Source organism: Poeciliopsis prolifica, unplaced genomic scaffold (genome assembly GCF_027474105.1).
Source record: "Poeciliopsis prolifica strain line A6 unplaced genomic scaffold, Auburn_PproV2 SCAFFOLD013, whole genome shotgun sequence".
NCBI classification, from domain to species: Eukaryota; Metazoa; Chordata; class Actinopteri; order Cyprinodontiformes; family Poeciliidae; genus Poeciliopsis; species Poeciliopsis prolifica.
In genome coordinates this window covers 6740782-6763519 of record NW_026562388.1, presented here as the reverse complement: position 1 = coordinate 6763519, position 22738 = coordinate 6740782, and the positions used below count along the sequence as shown (strand labels likewise).

General features: G+C 37.3%; 1 protein-coding gene across 1 annotated transcript in view; it reads right to left on the bottom strand.

The window, feature by feature from the left end:
• Positions 1 to 22738, bottom strand: part of babam2 (BRISC and BRCA1 A complex member 2) — a 76131-nt gene that overhangs the window by 19741 nt on the left and 33652 nt on the right. The window contains exon 7 of the mRNA XM_055038853.1: positions 2489 to 2598. Coding sequence (XP_054894828.1) covers positions 2489 to 2598 — 110 coding nt within the window. The remainder of the gene's footprint in view (positions 1 to 2488; positions 2599 to 22738) is intronic.

The window sequence follows — 22738 nt, the reverse complement described above, 5'->3', positions numbered from 1 at the left end:
TATTTCAATTTGTTAACTGTCACAATAAATTATTCATTAATGTCTTCAAAATCAGACGTTTTACATGCATAATGATTACTGTCTCCAAAAACAATGAGGGAGATGTTACTTGGAGTTTGTCTTGAGTTCACACCTGGAACACACTCTATCTTGTTTGACAAGATTGGAAAGTCAAAAGAAATCAGTCAAGATATCAGGAAGAGAATTTATGGAGCTGCACAAGTCTGGTTCATCCCTGGGAAGAATTTCTAGATGCTTGAAGGTGCTGCATTCCTCTGTTCAAACAATTATATGCAAGCATAGACATGACGGGAATGTCCAATTACCGTACTGCTCAGGAAGGAGACAGATTTTCTGTCTCAGAGATGAATATATTTTGGCCGAACATGTATAAATTTACCCAGAACAAAAGCCAAAGATCATTGAAGATGCTGGATGAAGTTGGTAAGACATTATCATCATCCACAGCGAAACGCCTCCTGTACCGACTGATCGGCCTTTAAGCGAGGAGGAAGTCATTGCTCCAGAAGAAACTGGACAACGATCTTCATCTTAAGAGACATGTCCTGTGGTCTTCCAAAGTGGAACGTTTTGGCCATTCTACTGACTCTTACATTTAGAGGAAAAAAGGGGAAACTTGGAATAACTGTGAAGAAGGGGAGTGGCAGCTTCCTGATGGGAGGCTGTTTATTATGGGTCTTCCAAATAGATAATGACCATAAACAAACAGCCAAAGTGGTTACAAGATGGCTTACAATTATGCACAGTGTACCATGATCTTACTTATATACTACAGTATGGTTGAAGGTAGTTTAGAAACTATTTATTTATTTCTTTTCAATAAATAAGAAAATAAATAAAAAAAATTCTAAGTTCTTAGGAGAGTAAATATTCCACACCAACTGTCTGTTGCAAGTAATGTTGATCTTTGAGAGTCAGATACTTTCTTCCCTCAGACTCTTAAAACTCTACTGAATTATGAACTGATTTTCCTCTATATGTTTGCAAAATACATAATTTAAAAGTGGGCAAACTGTGTCAGCACAGTAAGAGATAATTTCACTCATTAATCAACCTGTCATCCTGGTTCGACAGCCATTGATGTTGAGTCTGTGAACCCAAATTAATGAGTTTAATTCTGGCTTCTCCAGTTGTTGCTCTTCCCTCTGTATTTGAGCCCTCAATGCTGTAAAGCCACTTCTTCTGTGTACTCTGCCTTGATTAAAAATATAGAGCTGTAAAATTTTTACAAGTGGAATATTAGCTAAATATCCATGTCAGAATGCTGGATATTGAACAAAAGAAAAAAAAAAAGTGTGAATACTTTTGATAGAATTTGGATTACCCAAAAAAATTGAAGACAACTTGAGCTGTTTGTGAAAAATGTAGATTAATCTCGCTACAGACCCTTTTGAATCTTTTCATGCTTGTGTGTTGTCGTTTTGCACCTGTAGAGTTAAGGCTGCAGAATGTAACTTAAAAAAAAAAAATCAAATAAGTGTGGGAAAATAAAAGCAAGATTAGATGGAAAAGGGAAACTGTGGAGACAAAGATGTAGAAAAGAATGAAAGACAGAGGGAGACACAGAGAGTAAGAAAAAGCAGTGGTGGTGGGAGAAGAAGCATCTTAACCTGGTGTGACGGGGCGTGTGCTTGTAAATAAACATCAGTCTGAGATTATTCCAAGCATGGACGGCCAGACCGTGAGGCCCTGAGGTTAGAGTGGGCCCATACCTGGCTCTTTCTATCAAACACACAAAACACATCTGCCCATACAAGGACACTGTGCTGAGAGCAAAACCAAGCTGGAATACTGCTGCAAGCATGCAAACATAATAAAACCAGAAAATTGAGGCATATCCGTCATTTGGGACATTAAAACACTTGTTCATGCATGTATGGAAACACAAATTTGTCTCGACTACCACACAAAAGCAATAAAACAAGAACAGACAAAAGCACACAAACACACATAAAATGTAGCAAGAGAAAAAAATAACTCTGGATACACCTGCAATAGACAAACGGCTTTTATAAAAGTATTAAACCACCACCTGCAAACACAGACATGTTTTACAACCCAGATGTGTGCAGACATCTAGTCATCCCTGGTTGACACAGACTCTGTGTCATCCATCCAGTTTTCCCATTTTTACTTATAGTCTTTAGGAAAAGTGACTAGTGATTTCAGACAAAGAGATTATCCTCAGCGACATAATATGATGCAAGATGTTCAACTTGCTCATCATAGCTTTGATTCTAAAAACCAGAGGGACTGACGTGTGAGAAGGACAGGAAGGGCAATGACAGGTAGGGACCAGAGCATAAGACTTCCTCTATCTTTACCAGCTTTTGAAGTGAAGAAAACATGTAGCATGATAATTTTAAACCAACTAGTTCTGATAGATAACTAAACTGTGATCACAATTAACAGATAATTCCCAATAGAATTGTATAAAATTAAATGAGGGATGGATAAATGTACTCACTGCTCAATGCTTGGCGAGAGGTAGAGTTTTGGGAAGACCTGGGTAGCTTCAGCATCCTCAAAGCTCACTGAGAGAAGAGCCACATCCTCTCCTGGGTCCAGTGCTGTGTCCTTAGGAAAGCAAGGAGAGGTCAGGAATATTATTTGGAGAATTGGAACCAGAACATTACATTTTCAGTTACAAAAGCAAGGCCTGGTGAACACCAGTTCTGGGCAGTAAGAGCGTTTGACATGACAAATCAAATCATATCTATTTTGGTTTTTGTCTGATAACAAAACAGTTGCACAGGTTCATATATAGACATGCAACCCCACTAATTGGTTCAATGTCAAACCTAACCACATACTTTTCGTAATCGTCAACAAGCTTTTAGTCTAATTCAGCCCAGATATTTCAGAACCTGTCTTGGCAGGATTGGTGAAGCTCGTCCAAACTGGTTGGTTTCTTGCCGAGACCGAGTTTTTAAGCACCACCCGGAAAGGGTTTGGTTAGGGATGGTATTCCAGCAGCTTGGTCTGGCTTATCCGTCTAGATTCTGAACTGCACCAGGAACACAGGCAGAATAACAGCCCGACAGCCGGACACCATCATGATCATGCCTTAAAAACAGTACATTGTTCTTATGTTCTAAAGCAACCCCTTGTGCCACAGTGACCAAATAACACAGCCTACATGAAGTCAAAATTCAACCAGAACAATAACATATCAAAGAAACATGTTCATTGCTAAAGTGCAAAGTATCAGCTAGATTTTGTAATTATTGTGTCAACAATAAGTGCATCATGCTAGAATCATTACTTTTCCACCAATGCTTCGATAAAAACATGAAAGTATTACAGAACAGCTGTATTCTCTCAGATGTGGAGTAGACGAGACTGAAAACAGCCCATTTCATTCCTTTATCAGGTGCCAAGAGTCCTGAGGTCTGACAGCTGCTAAAATGCATTTGACCTTTACTTACAGCTGCACCTGAATACATAATTTGCAGATGCAAGGGGAGGATTGAGGCTGCCGGTGTTGCTATGCTGTTTTTCAGCACCATCACCACTCAGCTCAAATGAAATATAAACTGCGTCCAGCAGTAAAAACAGGAATAAGAGGACAAATGTGCATTGAGTGTGTTCATATGGCCAAAACAAAAATGAACAGGAAAGACACCAGTGGAAACATCTGTTCTCTTCATGCAGCATTAGCTTCAACAGCTGCACCACAAGCCTGAGTTTATGACTGCGAGTACCAATCAAATCGGCTGTAAGATGGATGCAGAAGCCACCCGGAGCTGCTCCCTGTGAACATCATCTGTCTCTCTGAGACAGATTCCTACTTCTGTGATGTTTTTCTTGAAGCATGGCTACTGCTATTAGGGCAATTCCACATCAAGTACTATTCTGGCCTCCCTCTGCCATCAGAGGCTCTGCAGTGTTAATCAAATGTCTTACAGATGGTTTGAACTCATCCATTTGTTATAATCGTTGCTTGCCTTGGTGAGAGGAAATCTAACCACCATACACGATGGACAGAGCCACAATGCAACCAGTTTGCTGTGAAGACTATTAACTAATCACACGCTTTGGTCTGCTGATGCCAACATTTCCTACTGAACTAGACTGGAAGTAATTTCGTAACAGTTAATTTGATGATTGTTTAATCAAAGAAAAGGATAATTAACCAAATGGGGATAAAATCAATAAGAATAGTTGGAGCCCCAAGTGAAAGAGATGTGGAATGAAAAAATGCATTAATTAGCAGAATGATTATTTGTAGAGGAAAAAAAAAGAGAATATCCAGATATTTAAGCTCTGCTGAGTGGCATACAGCCTGCCCCACCACAGATGATACATTAGCGTCTACAGAAAGAAGACGAGGGAGGCCGAGGAAGACGGCATCCAAAAGTGTTGCCTGATGAAATCAGCTCACATCAGAGCAGTGTGCGTCAGTAAACAAGAACTGCTCTCTGCCTCACAGCAATGCTGGGGGCTTCTCTCGCTGACAATATGGGACAGATAGGAACAGGCATGGTAAAGTGCGGCCAGGGTAGGGAGTGGGCTTTGGGAGAACATTGGTTTGCTCCAGTTTGTAGCTGTCATGTCCAGTTTCATCTTCAGAGGTGATTTAATGGATGCTTCCTTTGGACTTAAAGAGAGTAAACAGATGGATAAGAACCAACAGGAAGGTGAGAGGGCCAGGAAACGGGCACAGGACGACTCTGGACGGGAAGCGGCGGGCAGCCCCTCGATTTGGTCAGACCGAAGGCGCTGATGAAGGGCGAGCCTCTTTGTGGAGTGATTCAGACTTATCCTGTTCCAGAAGACAGCAAAAAGCTGTCACAAGTCACATTGAATCAGCGAAACAAACAAACCAAATCCAAAGGCAGACCCTTAAACTTTAAGCTGATGCCATTCTAAATTAATGTGCTGTCCAGAAAGCTGAAATAAGCAGACAAAAATAGTTGTTCTTGTTCAGTGGAGTCTGATGATACGGAATAAGCTACTTTTACAACTTTTGCTTGTAGGTTTCTTTTTTGTACAGCATACATCTAAGCAGAAAATGAGAAATAATGAGCAAAAAGGATTACGGTGTTTTCTCCCTGGGCAATTCAAACAATTAAGATCTACTCAAAGTCTCATGTGGTACTATATAAAGTGAGCGAAAAAAAATTACTACAAAAGAGAGTACAAAAATAATACTAACCATTAAATCTTTCTATAGTTTACAACTGAATTTCGGTATTATTTTATGTGTTTTTATTTAATATTCTCCAGCTTTTTAAGCGTAAATACAAACTTTGGGCAAAAATATGCTCTGTTGAATCCTTATTGACCAGTCAACATTACATGTCAAAGTTAGTGATGAGGTCCCAAAGGGATATGGTTTTGGGCCGGAACATTTCACCCATAATTGAATCTCCAATGTTAAGCAGATCACACTCAAGTATATGTATCTATGAGCGTCAGTCATGTCAGACACTGGTTTCTAATGGCGGAATAAAAACAGTTCAGTTCTTGTTTAGTGAAGTCCTAACAATGCAGGACACTTTATGTGACTCTTAAACTTTTGCTTGAAAATGCTGGGAAAGAGCCAGGATTTATACAAAAAAGCAAATAATCTTCATCCAGTTAAAATTAAAATTCAAAGCTAAATTGTAAAATAAATTGAAAAATTATGACATTTTGTGTTATATAGTGGCTAATCTTTGTCAGCTTCTCTATCTGTTTTTTAATATGTACTTCTACATTTATCTGTGAGAGATAAAAAAATAACCAGCTATTACAAAAACGTCTAAGATTTAAAGGTGGAATGAAGTGCCAGTTATGACACTGCATTCAATCCAAATAAGACCAAATAAGAGACTGATCAAAAAGTAAGTCTCTGATCAGTATATTTCAGAAATTATGAAGTCTTCTGGGCATTTGTCACTCAAAGGCCAGATAAATGAAATTTCTAATCTTCAGATGCCAACTGGTGACCTAAAAATCTGACTGAAAGTTTTACCTGGAACTTTGTAAAGGAACCCCATCTATTTTGTGCAATTCAACACAACTACTGGTAGAGAAACAAACCCACAGCAAGATGCAGCTACTACCATACTTTATAGATGGCAAAGTGCTACACAGTGACGCTTGGCCAAAAATCATCACCTTGACTGCTCCATATATTCTGCTCACCTTTGTGGCTCAACATTTAAAATTTTTTTAGGTACTTTTGATATCTAGCATATGACAGAACAAATCAAGGACCAACAGTACCTAAAAACCTTCTTGTATCATCATCAGAGTTATATGTTCCAAGTGAAGTCTTATTTGTTCAAAAGTTTTTTTTAATCAGCCAGTTTCTCTGTAATGTCTTTTGTTCATCTGATTTTTGAACTTGCAAGTTGTATGAGCAGATGTCAACTGCTTTCAGTTGCTACAATCAGACAAGACAGTGCAGCTGTTCAGATAGTAATGCAGGAAACTGGATCCATAAGTGTCTTAAAAGATTTTTAAACTCTGATATTACATGCTGTTTCAGGAATCGCTGAAGAATCACAAATCAAAATCACTGAAATATACAAGGTATTGCAGAAACTCAAATGTTTGTTTCTTGGGTTCTTTTTCTACATGTAATGATCCAAGACAGAAAGACTTAAATACAACTTTTAAAGCAAATTAAAGTGTAGAGAAGCAATTAAAATGATTTACTTGACAGATGGTTTTGGTTATGGAATATACATAGTGCGGAAAGGATGCTGTTGAATTTCGGCGGTCATTTAGATGTATTTTAAAACTCCAATGCTTTTCTTCTCTCAAAACTTAACAGACACATACAAGAGACGTGTAGAAAAATAATCCGGATGCTAATGCTGACCTTTCAGCCTCCTTGCCTTGAAACCGCTACTCAAAGTTGGAAAGACAAAAGGGTCTAATGAAAGGAAAGGACCCCAAATGGCCATTAGCGTTTCTGCCCTTAAAACAAATTCACTTGAGGATGATCAAGTCAAAAGGGAATGTTAAAAAAAAAAAAATTCTGCTGCAAAAGCTACAGGCTGGAGTTTAATGAAGAAACTTTATTTTTGGTAAGTAATGAGCAGTGAAATGGAGGCATGCATGAATGAGAAGTGCATCCTGTGCTGCTAATGTTTCGATGTCGAGGCAGTATTTACTACGTACCCTCAAGAAGATGACTCAAGTGTTCAAGGACTGTCTTCAAGAGAAGAATCGAGAAGGACGTACATGGATGGAGAAAGATGGAGGAAGCCTCCCAGTCAACCCTCTTCACGTGTCCACCACCCAACATCCTCCTTTAATCTTTAAGCACATGAATGCACACGCACACACAGGCTCCCTTCCCTGTGCCTGTCCTTGTGCCTTCAATGTCCCGGCCTCTGGCGTCTCCTCAGCGTCGTTTGTGACAGGTTGGAAATGTGACAGCTGTCCTTATGCCGGACCAAGTCTGGCCAAAGTCACAACAAACACACACATACAAAGACGCTCATCAGCGATCGCTACACATGCAAGGCCTCCTTCTCCAGGGCTCAAACGGAGGAGGTGAGGGCACTTTGTCCGCCTTCTTCGCCCAACTTTAAATGTCATGCCTCGCGTAATGGGGCAGCTTGACTGACAGCAGGGCTGTTGTGTGAGGACATGTCCAGCTTCAAGGCGAGCAGCTTTGAGTGCTGCTGTACATATGCTGGACACTCTAATCCCTGCACAGCTGCCTCATGGCAACAAGAGAATCGTAAAATTACAACTACAGATCATCAACGATGACAAGGTAGAGATAACTACTTAAATAGATCTGTTGAGTGCTATTTCAAAACAACTCAATAGAGTTATTGTCATTGAAACAACAAGTACTTTAAAAAGAAACGGCATTCTGTGCCCTTGGATAATCACTGGTTTAGATTAACACAACATAAATGTTTAGAATCCTAGCAAAAAGGTAGGAAAATGTGTATAAAAAGAAAATGTAACATTTTAGTTCTTCAGAAGAAAAAGCTACACACATAACAAGATATGTGATTTACCAGAGACTTGAAGTGCATATTATTGTCCACTGCTTGCTCAAGGCCTGTGAAGCACACACTTTGCTGCTGAAATACAACTGAGTTGCAGCTATCAAAGTTCAAATGTATTTTTTATTTACACCATTTTCTACAGGGTTCTCCATCGTCAATTGTAGCAAAATTTTAAAGTATAACTTCAAAAGTTCACTATGGTTTAATGACAAGTATTACTGCAGAAGGCAATAGTATATATATATATATATATATATATATATATATATATATATTATAATATACACACACACACACACACACACACACACACACACACACACACACACACACACACTACAGATAGGCAATAGTATATTTCACAGGAAGATGAGTTAGGAAACAATTTCTCACTCCCACAGTGTCAAAATCACAAAAGACAACAAGTGAAGAAGAAAAACCGGTGAAGAAAATTAATCTGATGAAAAATAAAATAAAAAAAAAACAAAAACAAACTTGGATATTCAACCACAACTTGAATGGAGAGCACACAGGCAGAGCCATAAATCACATGCAATTTAATTACAAGCCAAGCACCTCGGACTGGTTGTACACAAAAAGCTTCATCTCAGTGTGAAACTAAAGGGGACAAGGTTGGTCATTAGTATTTCATTGACAGGCATACTACATACTGATGGTATAAACTAATTGAGAAACATATTTGTTACAGTTGTGGGTCCTTTGTTTGCAGGGAGGTGTACTTTGTGAATCCCATTAATCCTACTTTCTCCACCTCAGTGTAGAGAGCTTGCAGAAACATGTAAATGTGGCCTCAGTGTCTGAGGGAAACTAACGCCTTTGTTTGTCTCCGGCAGCCTATCAGCTCATAAAATCATGCTGGTAGATAATTAACCAGGGAGCTCTGTGTTGCTGCATAGTTGAAGCCCGTGCCAGGGATACATTTTGACATGGGGACAAAAGACCAGAGATTAAGGAGCTCCACCTGGAATCAAATTGGTGGACCAGCACCCAAACACACCTTAACATTATCCATTCGCTGCTGTCACAAAAGCTTAGTGAAAAGGGTGTGCAGAAAACCTGAATAAGGTGCATGTGTGCTACTCTCTTTCTGGACAACATACAGTATTACACAATGTGATGTGGAGGCAGAATTGAGATAATTTTGCAGGCTATGGACACATTTAATGTGTTGATGAAGATGAAAAGATTTATTCCCTTTAAAAGCACAATTAGAGTTACGAGACAGAAGTCAATCTGAGCCTGGCCCTGCCCCTCCCTCCCCATGTCCCACTCGGTTGGTGCTGCCCCTTTCTCTTAGTATGTCAACTAAGTTAAAAATTTACAGAACGGTGCTTATTCCTTTAAGGTGTTGCCATTAAAATGCATTTACCCTATGGGCAATACAACCCATGCCCACTTCTTCCTGTATCCTGTTAGGTTGGAGTCACAGGTCCTTCCACATGTTAAATGACAGCTGGGTCTCCTTTAAGTTACTTCTTAAAGAGCATCTTTCACTTCAAATACATTTTGAACTCTTTGTATTGTAACAAAAACAACTCGTATTTTAAAATAAAAGGTGCTCATATAGCCATGCATACTGCTCTGCCTAAAAATACTTCCCCTAGCAGAATAGCCGGAAGTGACATAGCTGGAGGGGACCATTCCAGACTGTGCATATAAAAACATTGAACCAGGAGGAGATGACAGATCCTGAACGACTACAGGTTTAAGCTAGAATAAAATTAACAGTCAGTGGAAGAATCCTTACTGGCATTACAGCCATCAAATAATTCTAATTAAGAAACAGCTTTTTCCATGTTTCTTCTGATTTATCTTTGGTTATGAACTCCAAAACCTTGAGGTTCTTTTCATCAACCTAATCTTTGTCTCCCTTCATAGATTCAAGTCAGGACTGTATGGGACATTCCAAATTGTTAACTTTCAATCTTAACTTCCATTTATATTAAGTTCTTTAATTATGGGTCTTTATTGTAGTCAGTCTTAAAATATAACATTTCAAATATTGTCAACAGTAAAATCATGGTTTGTATAGCCAAATGGCACCAATAGTAAAACTTTCCAAACATATATATTTTTTAAAAACTCTCCACTTCTTAGTATGTACATTTAAAAAAAGGTAGGCCGTATGAATACACTATTTAAATAATTATCACATTCCTTATATTTTAAAAACACAATTTTACGTAATTTTCCACATAATTTCAAACCTGTGGTCCTTTACATTCACTTTTTAAGTGTAAACAAGCCTCAATGTACGTCTTTCTGCAAATGTTGGCACTCATGATGACCTTTTTGGTGAGTCAGTCCGATCTAATTTCAAAATTTTAGAAACATGTAACAGCAGGAAAGAAGTTAAAAGTGCAATTTGTTGCAAAAGCATTAACCGATGAGATTTCCACCCTAAACGCCCACACATTTTGCATTCACTTCATGGAGATATGAGTGACCTCTGTCACAAAGTCACAATCATTCTGTTCCCTGTAGATTTCAAACAATCTAATACATTAGGGTCAAAATGGTATAGCTGATACATGAGTAGAAATACTATGTAATGTGATAATTGAACTGGAGGTCAGTCATGGAAAGAGTGCACATAGGAAAATGTGCTCCTCTGTGCCATGTTTCTCAGTGAGACAGTCAAAATCGGCTTCATTTAAAGTCTGGTACCGACATAATTAGGCGAGCTGGTGAAATCTTTCTGTAACACGCGTCATAAGTGTGACTGGGGCCAAGTGTAAATGATAGCGTGTCACTGCAATGATCTGGCCCGAGCTGCACAGCTTGTGCTAAGAGTGTGATAGTGGGGCTCAAAGCCACAAGGGTGACTCAAAGTATGTGACATTGCATGTGGAAAATTAACAAATGCATATGGTATGTTCATGCTGATGACATAATACAGAGTGAGCCATCAGTCGACTGCCTCCTGATTTATACATCATGGTCCCAAGATGATGCCAAACATTTTAAAATGTATCTTTCATACAACATTTGCTGTACTGTGGAGCAAATGATTAAACTATCACACTTGTTTCTTTCCTGTAGTATTTCTGAGGGTGATGATAGCGACTACATTAGGTTCAAAGTGCATGTTCAAAGCTGTTTTTATCCATCCCACTGTACTAGTAATGAACTAATCCAAGCCTAACTGGGATGCAGTGTTGATTTTAAACAACTAGGGTTTGAGATACTGCAGATATTAGAGACATTCAAAGTAGTTAGAGACAGATTATGATTGTATTGGTGAGGCTTGGCTGTGCTCCTACATCTTATGTAAAAGTGCACCCAACCTTGTTTGATACCTTTCCCCTACAGATGAGTTCAAAATTGACTCACAAGAGGAGCCTTAAAATGTAAGCTTGTTTTTTGCTCTACTGGATGACATATCTTATTAGTGGTGTTGCTTTGTGAAAATGTTTCCTCAACCAGAAAAAATGCTAAGCAGTCCTTCAAAAATGAAGGTGAATCTTGGTCTGAAGCAGCAGAGTTTGGGTTTCGAGTTGTTCATCTATGGTCCAAAAAATTGGGAGAGAATTCTCATTTTGCTCTAATAAATGTGACTGACAGCAGACAAAATATAAAAAATATGGTTACAGTAGAAAAGAAAAACTAAACATCAGTCACAGTGGCATCTTTTTCCATTTCTTTGCATCCATACTGTACATGTGTTGCTATTTTCTAATGAAAAATATAAACCCAGGTCTCAATGTTTAAAAATGATTTAAAATTCATGATTTATTTATTTTTTCATCACTAAAGAGAGGAAATAAGATATAAATTTATGAATAATAAGAGTCTATTTATAAGCAGGCTGACATTAACTGAATTAAACACCATGTGTTTGCTGTTCTAGTGAGAGCAAGATGTGGGGAAAAATAACCTGACGTGTGCACACTCCAGTCTTCATGCCCATGTATTTATAAGTGTTATAGTTTATCATTTGCAAGTTAAGGCAACTTTTCCAGAGCGAGAACAGTGAGGGTAATGGTATATATACTTTTTAAGTGCCTGGTTGGCTAGTAACCACTCACGTCCAAAATCAGCCACCTGTTGGGTAATCGGTACATTCCCATTTCTGCAAAAACATCTTAACTGCTGCATTTTGCCTGAAAGACCTATTTTAAAATGGACTGCAATTATATTACCCAGAAACAATTTGATGTGCAGTTTGGATAACCTACCATCTGCTGAAGGAGACACATTCAAAGGGTTTCTTCAATAATGTCTCCTTTCAGGTGTTTTTATTTTCTATGAAATGAAAACAATGTCTCCATATAGTAAGCTTTCAGACAACATGAAGGTTGATCCAAAATCAGCTAACTGTTCAACACAGTAAATCCATGTCAAAGTTGGCTGTAGCTTGAGCTTGGTCCACATGCTAAAATACTCATGCTGATTTTTGACTTGATTTTCTTTTATATTGCTTTTTTTCCACATTGAAGACATCTCAAAGCCCACAAACTATTGCCATTGCTTCTTCTTCATCGGCCATGTTTTCTTACTCTGAATTCATGCTTAATCTTGTGAGCTTAAATGAGGTTTCCCATCTGACATCTAAATGTTTGTGAGTGTAATCTGTCTGTACATGGTGTGTTGTCTTTACCATGCAGCTGGACATCATAGGTTGTCGTACCGATGTGTATTTTTATAGTCATGTGTAGGGTCTCTATACAGGCATTATGGAAGCTGCATATATTCGATTTTACAAGGACTGTTTAAAATGGCATGAAAATAACTGAAAATGACTTCATAATTTCTTCTCATAAGTGACTAATTAGTTCAGTTTAGAACTACTAAATCTAGTTTTCTTTTTCTTTTTGCATGAGACACCCAAAAGTGAGAAAATGAGTACAATATGAAAATTCAAACCTGTCTGACCTTCACAGCTAAGATTGAAACAGTCATTATCCACATACAGAGAATACATGAAACTGCCTCCCATAATTATTTCAAGAGTAGTTGGTATCTTTATCTGTGAAATCAGCAAAATATCTTGTTGAGGCAAGACTTAAAAATTCCACAGATGCTCTCCCTACAATTGAGCTGAGCTTGAGCTATGTTACAAAAAAAAGGCATAAATTTCAGTGTCTTAATGAACAGAACTTAAAGAAAATGCTTTCTTACTGTAAAGTCATTTTTGCAATATGTTTAAAACAGATTTGTAGATATATGCTGAGATCATCAATAAATACTGGTAAAAATGCCAATTGTTAAATAAACTTATCAGTTTATGAGGAGGGTTAGCACAATTAGGAGCCATTTCAGAAGTTATGTGGATTTCTAGACATTTCTGCAAAGGAGCAAATGCATGCATATTGCATCTTAACAACAATGACAACAACAACACCTTAGTAGCTTAATGACTTTAGCCCTGATTTTATTTTTCACTCATCATAAACTGGTCAAACAATCAGAAGATAAACTGTAAAGGATCAGAAGGAATAAAACAAACACTTATTGAAGGAAAAAAGAAACATAGGATAGCACACAACTTGTTCAAGAGTGCAGGCGGAAAGTAGGCCATATGGAAGTAATTCCACGGAGAAGTGCGCGGGGGGTGCGGGGTGGGCTGAGGTTTGGAGATGGAAGTGAGGGTGTGGGGGGATGCGGGCTATACTCCTGAGACGGTAAAGCAGGAAACTTCTGATGCTCGGCTGGGGGTACAGGCAGGTGGGTGGGAATCTTCGTTTAGAGATGCAGTGTGGGTGGTTATGGGAAGCGGAGTTGGGCGTTGGGGTTGCGGGTTGAAGTTTTGCAGAGGGAGACGGGAGACGAACATGACCTTTGGTTTGCAGGAGTCAAACTGGGGTCACTGGAGCATCGGGGAATGGATTTGAGTTTGGTGATCTCTAACAACCCCTCCTAAGGCGGCGGTTTCTCTCTAACAGCCTCACTCATATGAGGATGCTGAGGTGCTCTCCATCTTCTCCCTAAAGGAGTCTGTTTTCCCATTTACTCAAAAAAGAGGTAATGGAAGCTTTTAATGCTGCACATGTTGAAAGGCATGAGTGTTTGATCATTTCCTGATATAGAAAACAGGCACTTTATTTTTATCTGCGAACAGGGAGGTAAAGAACATCGATAATACGGTGGGTTTTTAACAAGCACACACTGAACTCTATAAAACACTTTCAAATTAAAACAGCCTCTTTATTGCGAGTTCTCAAAACAACCCAAAAAAAAAAAAAGGGGGAGAGAAAAAGCTACGCAATCCAACCAACGTATCGCCAGTGGTGTCATCATCATCAAGGTGAGAGCAACTGAGAAAATATGTGCCCTGAATGCATGACATCATGATGCAACATATGACTCAGATACAGTGAGGAAACTGTTCATCATGTGCAAACAATTATCAATTCATCACCGTCAGAGCTGTTCTGTGGTATTAGTCACCGCATATGCTCCCACACCTAGCTACGATATGATAGAGCAAGACTTCATAGGCCAAACGTGTCATCAGCAGGATGAGCGTGTGCCGAGATAGTGAATGATGAATTCTCACTTCTGATGAGAAATCTGTAGTCAGGTTCAGGGATGCATAGCAAAAAGAAATTGGTAGCGCACAATGGGGAAAGCAGAGCAAAAATGTCTCTGTTCTATTAAAGTACCTAATTTTTTGCCCAGTGATTTTGCACATTATAAGGAAAACAAAATGCAGTCATTCACTATAAAACATTGTAATTGATGTACCTGCTCTGGCTTGAATTTTGGGGGGAATAAACTTCCCTAATGAAAAACATTCTTTTCAGCACATCAGTTTCATATGGAGAAGCAATATTGTTAAATAAGATTAAATTCAGAAATAAATCAAATATATTTATTTTGTTGCACAATTAAGGGAAAAATAAATGTCTGATCAATTTATCAAACATAAAAATTTTTGGATGCAATTTTTTATTTTTTTTTATCTCTGCCGCATTATTTTTTTCTTTATGGAGACAACTCTGTTTTTACAAAAGTAAATTAATTATTATTTTCTGCAGCTCTTTTATTTTCAGATTTTTTCCCTTACAACTATATTTACACATTTTTCACCAAAAATATTTTTCTAGATACTTTTTTTGTCTAAACATTTTCCCCACCAGTAGATTTCCTTGAGCTCATTTATTCCTATCTTTTGTATGTATACACCGATTTATAACACCTTTGAATATTGGGTGGCTGCTCTACATTTAGACTATGGACCGCTCCTCATCATTCTTTGTAAACATATGTACAAAGAATATGTAGCTATATATTTGTAAAAAGAAAATAAAGCCTAAATAAATATGTCTAATAATATTTACCATATTTGTCTTAAAACAAACTGTTATTCAAGGAAGGTTTCTGTCCTGATTAAGAGTCAAGTCTCTATAATGTCAGTCCGATATGTTACTTTAATATTTCTCATGGCATTTCAAAATTTAATCAATTTCATTAATTGATTAGTTAGGAAGGTTACCTAACTCAAAGGTTTATTTGATTTAGGTATGGACCTGAATCAAAAAATAACCCTAAGTCAAAAAACCTTGGAAAAATTCCCTTTTTTCTAGGGTGACTGATTCTATTCAAACATATTACCTCAAGGTACTATTGACATATTTGCTAAATATTTCAGACCCATCTTACCAGGCTCACACTGCAATACTTGGTAGACTTCGTGTTGAGTATCTTCTTGTAGAAATTTTCAAATAACTTTCATTGTCTCAGCTAACTGCCAATGTTTAGTGCCAATCAGCCAACTGCTCCTTAGTCCTGCAAGAACTCTTGTAGCCCTAGAGAACAGCTTACAGAATTAGGCATTGTTGTTACATATTTGTTTCAGAAATATTAATAAATATTAACAGTTAATTTCATATTTTACATCAGCAGAGTGAGACTGTACCAAATAGTGAGTGGCCTGTAAAGCTTAGACGTAATTTAGACAATTTTAGCCACTGACAGTGTCAGATGTTTGTGAATAGGCTAAAATATCAGACAGAAAAACTTTCCAGGGTACAACCAGACTTGGGTAGGCCTTAGTCAACCTTTCAGCTCCACTGAAAAACAAAATCACTTAACTATGAATGTACTTTTGGTTTCTTTAGGCCTGTTTCTATAGGTCACCCTTGTTTTGACCTGACACAGCGACTTCCCTTTCTCGTCCCCAACCAACACTTTTTTTTTTGACAAAAAAACAAAACAAAAACTGCTGGTAACTTCCCTGCAGCCCTTTTATTTTCATATTTCTTCCCTCACTAACCTTTTACACATTCATATGGCTCACTTCCAACTGAAAAGGTTTTCTGAAAAAGTGAAACTGAAACTTGAGAAAGTTTAAGTTCAGTTGAGAAACAAAACCAAATATTTCTCTACTTGTAAGTTGTTCAGTGTTTTTCCTTTAAGTGGGAAATGACAGCTATTCAACAGGTTTTCTTTCAAACGGTTCTGGCCCAAAGCTCCATTTCTGGGTAAGGTAGCATCCTTTACCACTTTAAGGAACTCCAGATATAGTTTGTTTAGAGGAAACATAAGCTCAGGCAGATCATGAACATAACCTTGCAGGAATATTTCATGTTGGACCTGATTTTCCTGCTTTTGCCAAACAGAACACTGAAGGAGATGCATATCAAACCATACCATTCACATACCTTCACAGCTCCTACTGCATACTGATAAGGTTTTCTGGAAAAAGAAAACCAAAACTTTAAAAAGTTTAAGTTCAGATGAAAAACAAAACTAAATATTTCTCTACCTTAGTATTTTTCTTGCAAGTGAAAGATGGCAACTATCCATCCAATGAAAATCAAACTGAAACAGAGTGCTTAAGGAGTTTACCAGTAATAAATCTGTCATAACTTCAAATATTTACAATGGGCTCTGTGGGTGTTTCAGGGTGTGGGCATTATCAACCACAAACTGATATTTACAGGAATGTGGATCATAAGCTTTCTGCTTTTTAAAGTTTTAGGTGCTGGTTGTGGGTCATTCAGCTGTCCTCATACATAGTCACATCTATTCCAGGTAATACACAGTAATTCATGATGACCTCAGTCTCCTAATGACCTCAGTACACTGCTCTATTTATATATCAATGAAGAATTATGAGAGTGTAAAAAGTGTTTACTTACAGTGACGTACCTGAAATCTCAACCTGAAATTTCTTTTCAGTGTTACCAGCAGAGGACCGGACTTTCTACACAAAGTTGCTCTCACTTTATGTTTTTGTCTTGAGTGCAGGTCCAGTGCTTCCAGTAATCACTAAACCCACAAAGTCGCGCTAAGTTCTAAACACCTACAAGTGGCAAAAACATGTTTGGCAGATTCAAGGGAGAAAGAAAAATCCCCTTTTCTTGCTCTCTTCTTCTTTTCTTAAAAAGAAAAGAAAAACATAAAAACCCGAATCATTACATTTGTTTTTAAAACCTCTAATTTGTTACTAAAATCTGAGGAAACGCAAAATAATTAACTGCAATTGACTTAAAACCTCTGAGACCGGATGTGCAGTGCACGATGATGAATGGTTTTCAAAGTTGAAATCTAAAAAGAGTGGAGTGCATTTGAATTTACCCCCATTACTCTGATACACCTAAACAAAATTAATTTTACCCAATGAATTTATTTCATTGAGTCCAATGAAACAAAATTGTTATTTTTGTCTCATTACTAAACAAAACAAAATTAGGTGACTAATTAGTAATTAGTCACCTAATTAGTAAATAGAAAATAAATACCATAAACAAACTTTTCCCAACCATGAGAAATGGATAGTCGATAAGCACAAAGAGAAATCCGGGAGAAAAAAAAGAAAACTTAGATGTCATTGAGACCAGAATGGAGTTCCATTAAACCTAACCATGCCATCACTGAGAGTCCCAATAAAATATGTTAAAGCTTGTGACTGTTCCAAGTAAAAAAAAAAATAAAAAAAAACTGTATATAAAAAGTTTTTTTTCCAGAGCAACAGGTGCTTTTTCAAAGATGCCACAGTATTTGCTCGCACGCACAAATGATTAAAAACATAATTTTGCCCTTGATGGCTGAGCTGAAAACATCACTTTCTTACACGTGACTACACAGGTGCCCTTTGATTTCAGCTCTTTGGACACTGCATGTCTGCACTCTACTTTTCCTTTGTCACAGCCTGAAAAAAAAAGAGTAAGATGAAAGGATTTTATCATTAACAGAAGCCGTTTAATCCAGACTCCCTTTAACGTTTTCATTGTGAGACAATTTCTCAAAGCAGAACAAAGCCAGATGTTACAGCACCTGGCAGTGATCACAGCAGGCTCCCCAGGTCTGCAGGGCTCATGAAGGAGACAAATCAGATGTAAAACTGGACCTCCAACAACGTTGGTTGGCAGACCAGTCAATTAAAACAATAAACAATGACTTTAATTAGTTTCTGTGTCCTTCTCTGTGATCATGGCATACAAACTTCAAACAAGTGTCGACATGTGTTCAGGTTTTATGAACCAAAAATGGAGAGAATTTCTTAAAACAGAGTTTTAAAGCTTAAAGCCAGGACTTTTATGCAACTCAACTTTTCTTTAAATGACACAAGTAGAATGGATTAGCTATTCTTAGTACTGCTTTTTGTGTCTTTCTTTCTATTTACTTATTAGCTGAAGTGGTGGATTCTCTAGATAATCGAACCAAATACTGCGCATGGATTTACCAATACTTGATGACAATAAAACACAAGGAAGCAATTCTTACAGAATACCAGTGGAGAGATCATAACACGGAAAATCTGCAGCAATTATTTCAAGCAAAATTGTTAAAAACCAACAAGGGACATTCTGTGAAGGAGCTGGAGTTGAGATAGCTGACGTGCAGAACTGCTGCATCACCTGCCAAGAATGACTGCCAGAAAGAGACTTATGATCTTCCAATTAACATCAGTGTGTGTGCAGCTGAATTCCAGCATAAACCATCATCATCATACCAGTCAATTTAAGTTCCAAGAAGCAAATATATCCCTCCTCTCTTTATCCAGAGAGAAGCTATTCTATTAAGTGTTTCTATACATACATTAAAATAAAATGTACATGCACAACTACTGGATAAGTCATATAATGCTAAAATTTTAATCAACTATGTTGTCAGTGAAATCTGTGTTGATAGTGATTGAAGAGCTCTGCTAAACTTAGTGTTGCATCATGTAACTGCTGTTTCATTATTTCCAGCATTGTACTTTGGTTTTATGGGTGTTTAAATGTTCCATAAATAAACTTGCTATGGTATAGCTGTATTTGCCATGTTAGCAAAATCTTAAACTTACATCAGTTCCTGTGTGCTTGCAGCACTGCTGTCTGAAAAGGTTTGCCCACTTTTTGAGATAAAAGCAACTCAGTTTGCATTGTTGAGGATATTTAAAGTGTACTTTTTTTTTCAGCATCATCATAAGTATAACCCTAATAACTACTTCTACTATGACTATAGAAAACATGTATTTGAGTTATATGTTCTTATTTAAAATAACATAGTATTTCTTAAACCTCAAAGAGACAGAGGAACTACACTTTCCAAAAGGAAAAGTAAACGTCTAATGTGTTTTCTAGTTCTTTAACAATGATGAATTTTAATAACAAAAACAATAAATTGGAATTCGTTAAAGCTAACCAGTTCTTGTGAGTATCATCTTACTTGGGAGTGCTAGTCATAGAAATATGTTGCCAAGTGTATCAGCCCAACTCGTTTACAGATCTGTGGCAAATATCAGAGAGTTTGGGAGAAATTTTGTAAGCATTGTGAAGGTACATTCATCTGGATACATCTTTTTAATTTAGACTTGAAACACCAAGAGAAGTCCTTTCTCTTCTCACTGACATCAGGCTGAGGAATGATGTAACATTTAAGTTAGATTATTACCAAACACCCTGTGGCCCACTGAATCCTCCTGTTGTGCAACTACATAAAATGTCTTGCAACAGAGAGGTTTTTGTTTTGCCCCTGCTAACCATATTTGATGTTATTTTGTAACAATTCCAATTGGAAACCAGCCATTTGACATTATCTCCAGGCAAAATTGTTAATCACAAATCTGTAATAAAGAAGTAATTTCTTGAGGAAAAAAAAAAAAAAAAGATTCATTTGACTTCTTCTGCACTCTCACATACGATTTGAGTTTCAGACCTTTTATGCCTGACATTTAAATTCATCTTCAAGAGCACACCAAGCTATAATACATCCACCGTTTAAAAGCCACATAATTGTTTATCTGCATGGAAGCATTGACTGGCCTTTTCAGATTTCACTCGCACACTACATTAGTGAAGCCCAAACTGGCAATTACTTGCCGATGTCTTTTGGGCAACTTGCTTTCTGAATAAATGCCACATTCTCAGTGTTGCACGAATATCCCATCAATCAACAACCTCTTTCCAAAAAAATCTAAATGAGGATGTGGCTTTATCAAAGAAAAATATTAATCAATATTAAAAATTGGAAACAGATTTATATTTGGAGTTGTATCAGAAGTAGTCCAGAGAAAGCATTGCTCTAGTTTCTGGAAAAAGTGACGTGAAAATTGACAAATTAAATGGCTTCTATGAGGTATAATAGTGCATACCAATATATAAAATCACTGCGTAAAAGTTAATCCCAGTAGTTCAATTCAAAACATTCGAAAAGAAACAAAATAAATTCCGATGTGCTCTGTAGTATGCACACTCCATCCTAGGTCGGGACTCTTTTTGGATACAATCAATCTGTGGTTCTGGTGATGTATAATAGCAGATGAGTCTTCAGCAAAATCTAAATAGTCATCTCTCTAAAGGGTTAGGGTTAGGGTTAGTCTGAAGAGTCTGAATCAGCATACTTATCAAGTGTGTAATGCCCTCATTTTGGGAATATTCAGCCTACGTACTGCTTGTGGAATAAAGCTGTTTCATAGGCTGGTTGTGCTGGCATGGATACTTTGACTTGGTCCCTGTGTGCATGATATGTTCACTTGTCCTTTGAAAAATGGATTTCTTAGCAGTAACATCTGCTCCATCTGACTGGTCACAACTGGTCAAGCTGAAAATTAGTAGATGCCAGTCAAAACTCAATCCATCAATGCACCCCTAACCCTTTTGTCATTTGATTTGTTGCTCATAACAAAAATGTTATAATTTCAAATTAGAATATTGTACCCACCATTCAACATTTAAATTATAATTTTTTTATTATGTCTTTAAAAATTGGAAAATTGTGCTGCGTTTATTCAAGACCCATCAAAATTCTGCTACCTGCGGCCAGCGTGCCAGGACTAATGATTGCGTGCCAGGCCTAATGATTGTGTTTGTAGGGTAGCCATTATGGCACCGCCCCTTCCAACAGCATAATTTTAAGTTCATAGGACAATACGTTTACAAAAAAAAAAAAAAATCTTAAAATTGAAATTTCCAGATATGACAGAAGGTGTGTCTTTTATTATCAATATTTATTTTCTCATGATAATCCCATAACCCCAATTGTGTTGATAACAATAAAAAAAGAAACACGTTTCCAGCTTATAAGCTTTATGACAATTTATTTCCATGATGTATGCAAAGATTGACTAAAATGTTGTCTGCAGACGTGACACAAAATAGAAAGGGACAAAAATACAATGCATAGGTGCAAAGTGGGGCTGAAAACTGACAGAGTTTTTACGGGTTTTGCTTCATTTTTGCTTTATGAGTCACTTTGAGATTTTGTACTCTTGGGATCCTGTTAAGTTTAACCTTCTTTAGTGGTTCTTTGCTTTTGTTTTGCATCAGTACTAATTATCTTCTCAGCTAGTTACTCATTACCTCCCCCATTGTATTTATAGGTTCAGGTTTATAAATGTCTTTCGTTAGATCCTCCTCTAAGCCACCACTGTGTTGAAGTGTTTCTCATGCTATGTTTGTCCAGTGTTTTTATATTTAGATGTTGTGTCATTTGGATTTTATGACTTTTGATGTTCTCTAAATAAAGCAGATTTAAAAATTCTTCTGCATGAGGTTTTTATCTACACTGGGTTTTTGCCTGACTCTTTCGTATGTCAGACAGAGACAGGTATAAGCAAACTAAGCTGCTGCTTGGGGGCCCCAAATAAACAGGGGGCTCCCATAAATGAGGGCATATGAACACTGACCACTGGTCAAAGATTTTTATATTTGCTTTATTATACTGTATTTGTTTGTTCACAATTTAAATTTAGGATTTAACTGAATTAGCTACTTTATTTTGAAAAAGTGCTACAAATCACTTTGTTAGATTAAAAGAGCTATAATCTGATGCTTTGAGTTTAATCTGAGCGTTTGGGCTCAGTTTGTTAACAAATAGATCTCAGCAAATAATAACTAAATTTACATTATTAGTTTTCAGCTCAGCCAAGCAGACTCTGTCTACTCTCTCAGATTTCACTAGATATATTATGAAACACTGTCATTTATTTATTTATGAGATGGTACATCTCAAGGATTGCCCCTTGAGATGTACCATCTCATTTTCAAGAGGATCCTTATAAAACGTAAATATAATCAATAATTCCAATTTATAGTGAGGGGAATGTTCCTAACAAATAGAGGGGCTTCAAATCTAGTTCTGCTTAAGGCTCCATTCAACCTTGGGCCGGCCCTGGTAACAACAACAGCCCTCAAATAACATTTAATGAAATAATTTGTTTCTATTATGAGTAATAAAAGTAATGAGCAAACAACAACTCACATTCAAATGGTAAATAATGGATGTAGTGGCTCCAAGAGAGGCTGAACAAAAACAGAGATGAGACAGAGCTGAGCCAGAGGAGCAGCACACATCAT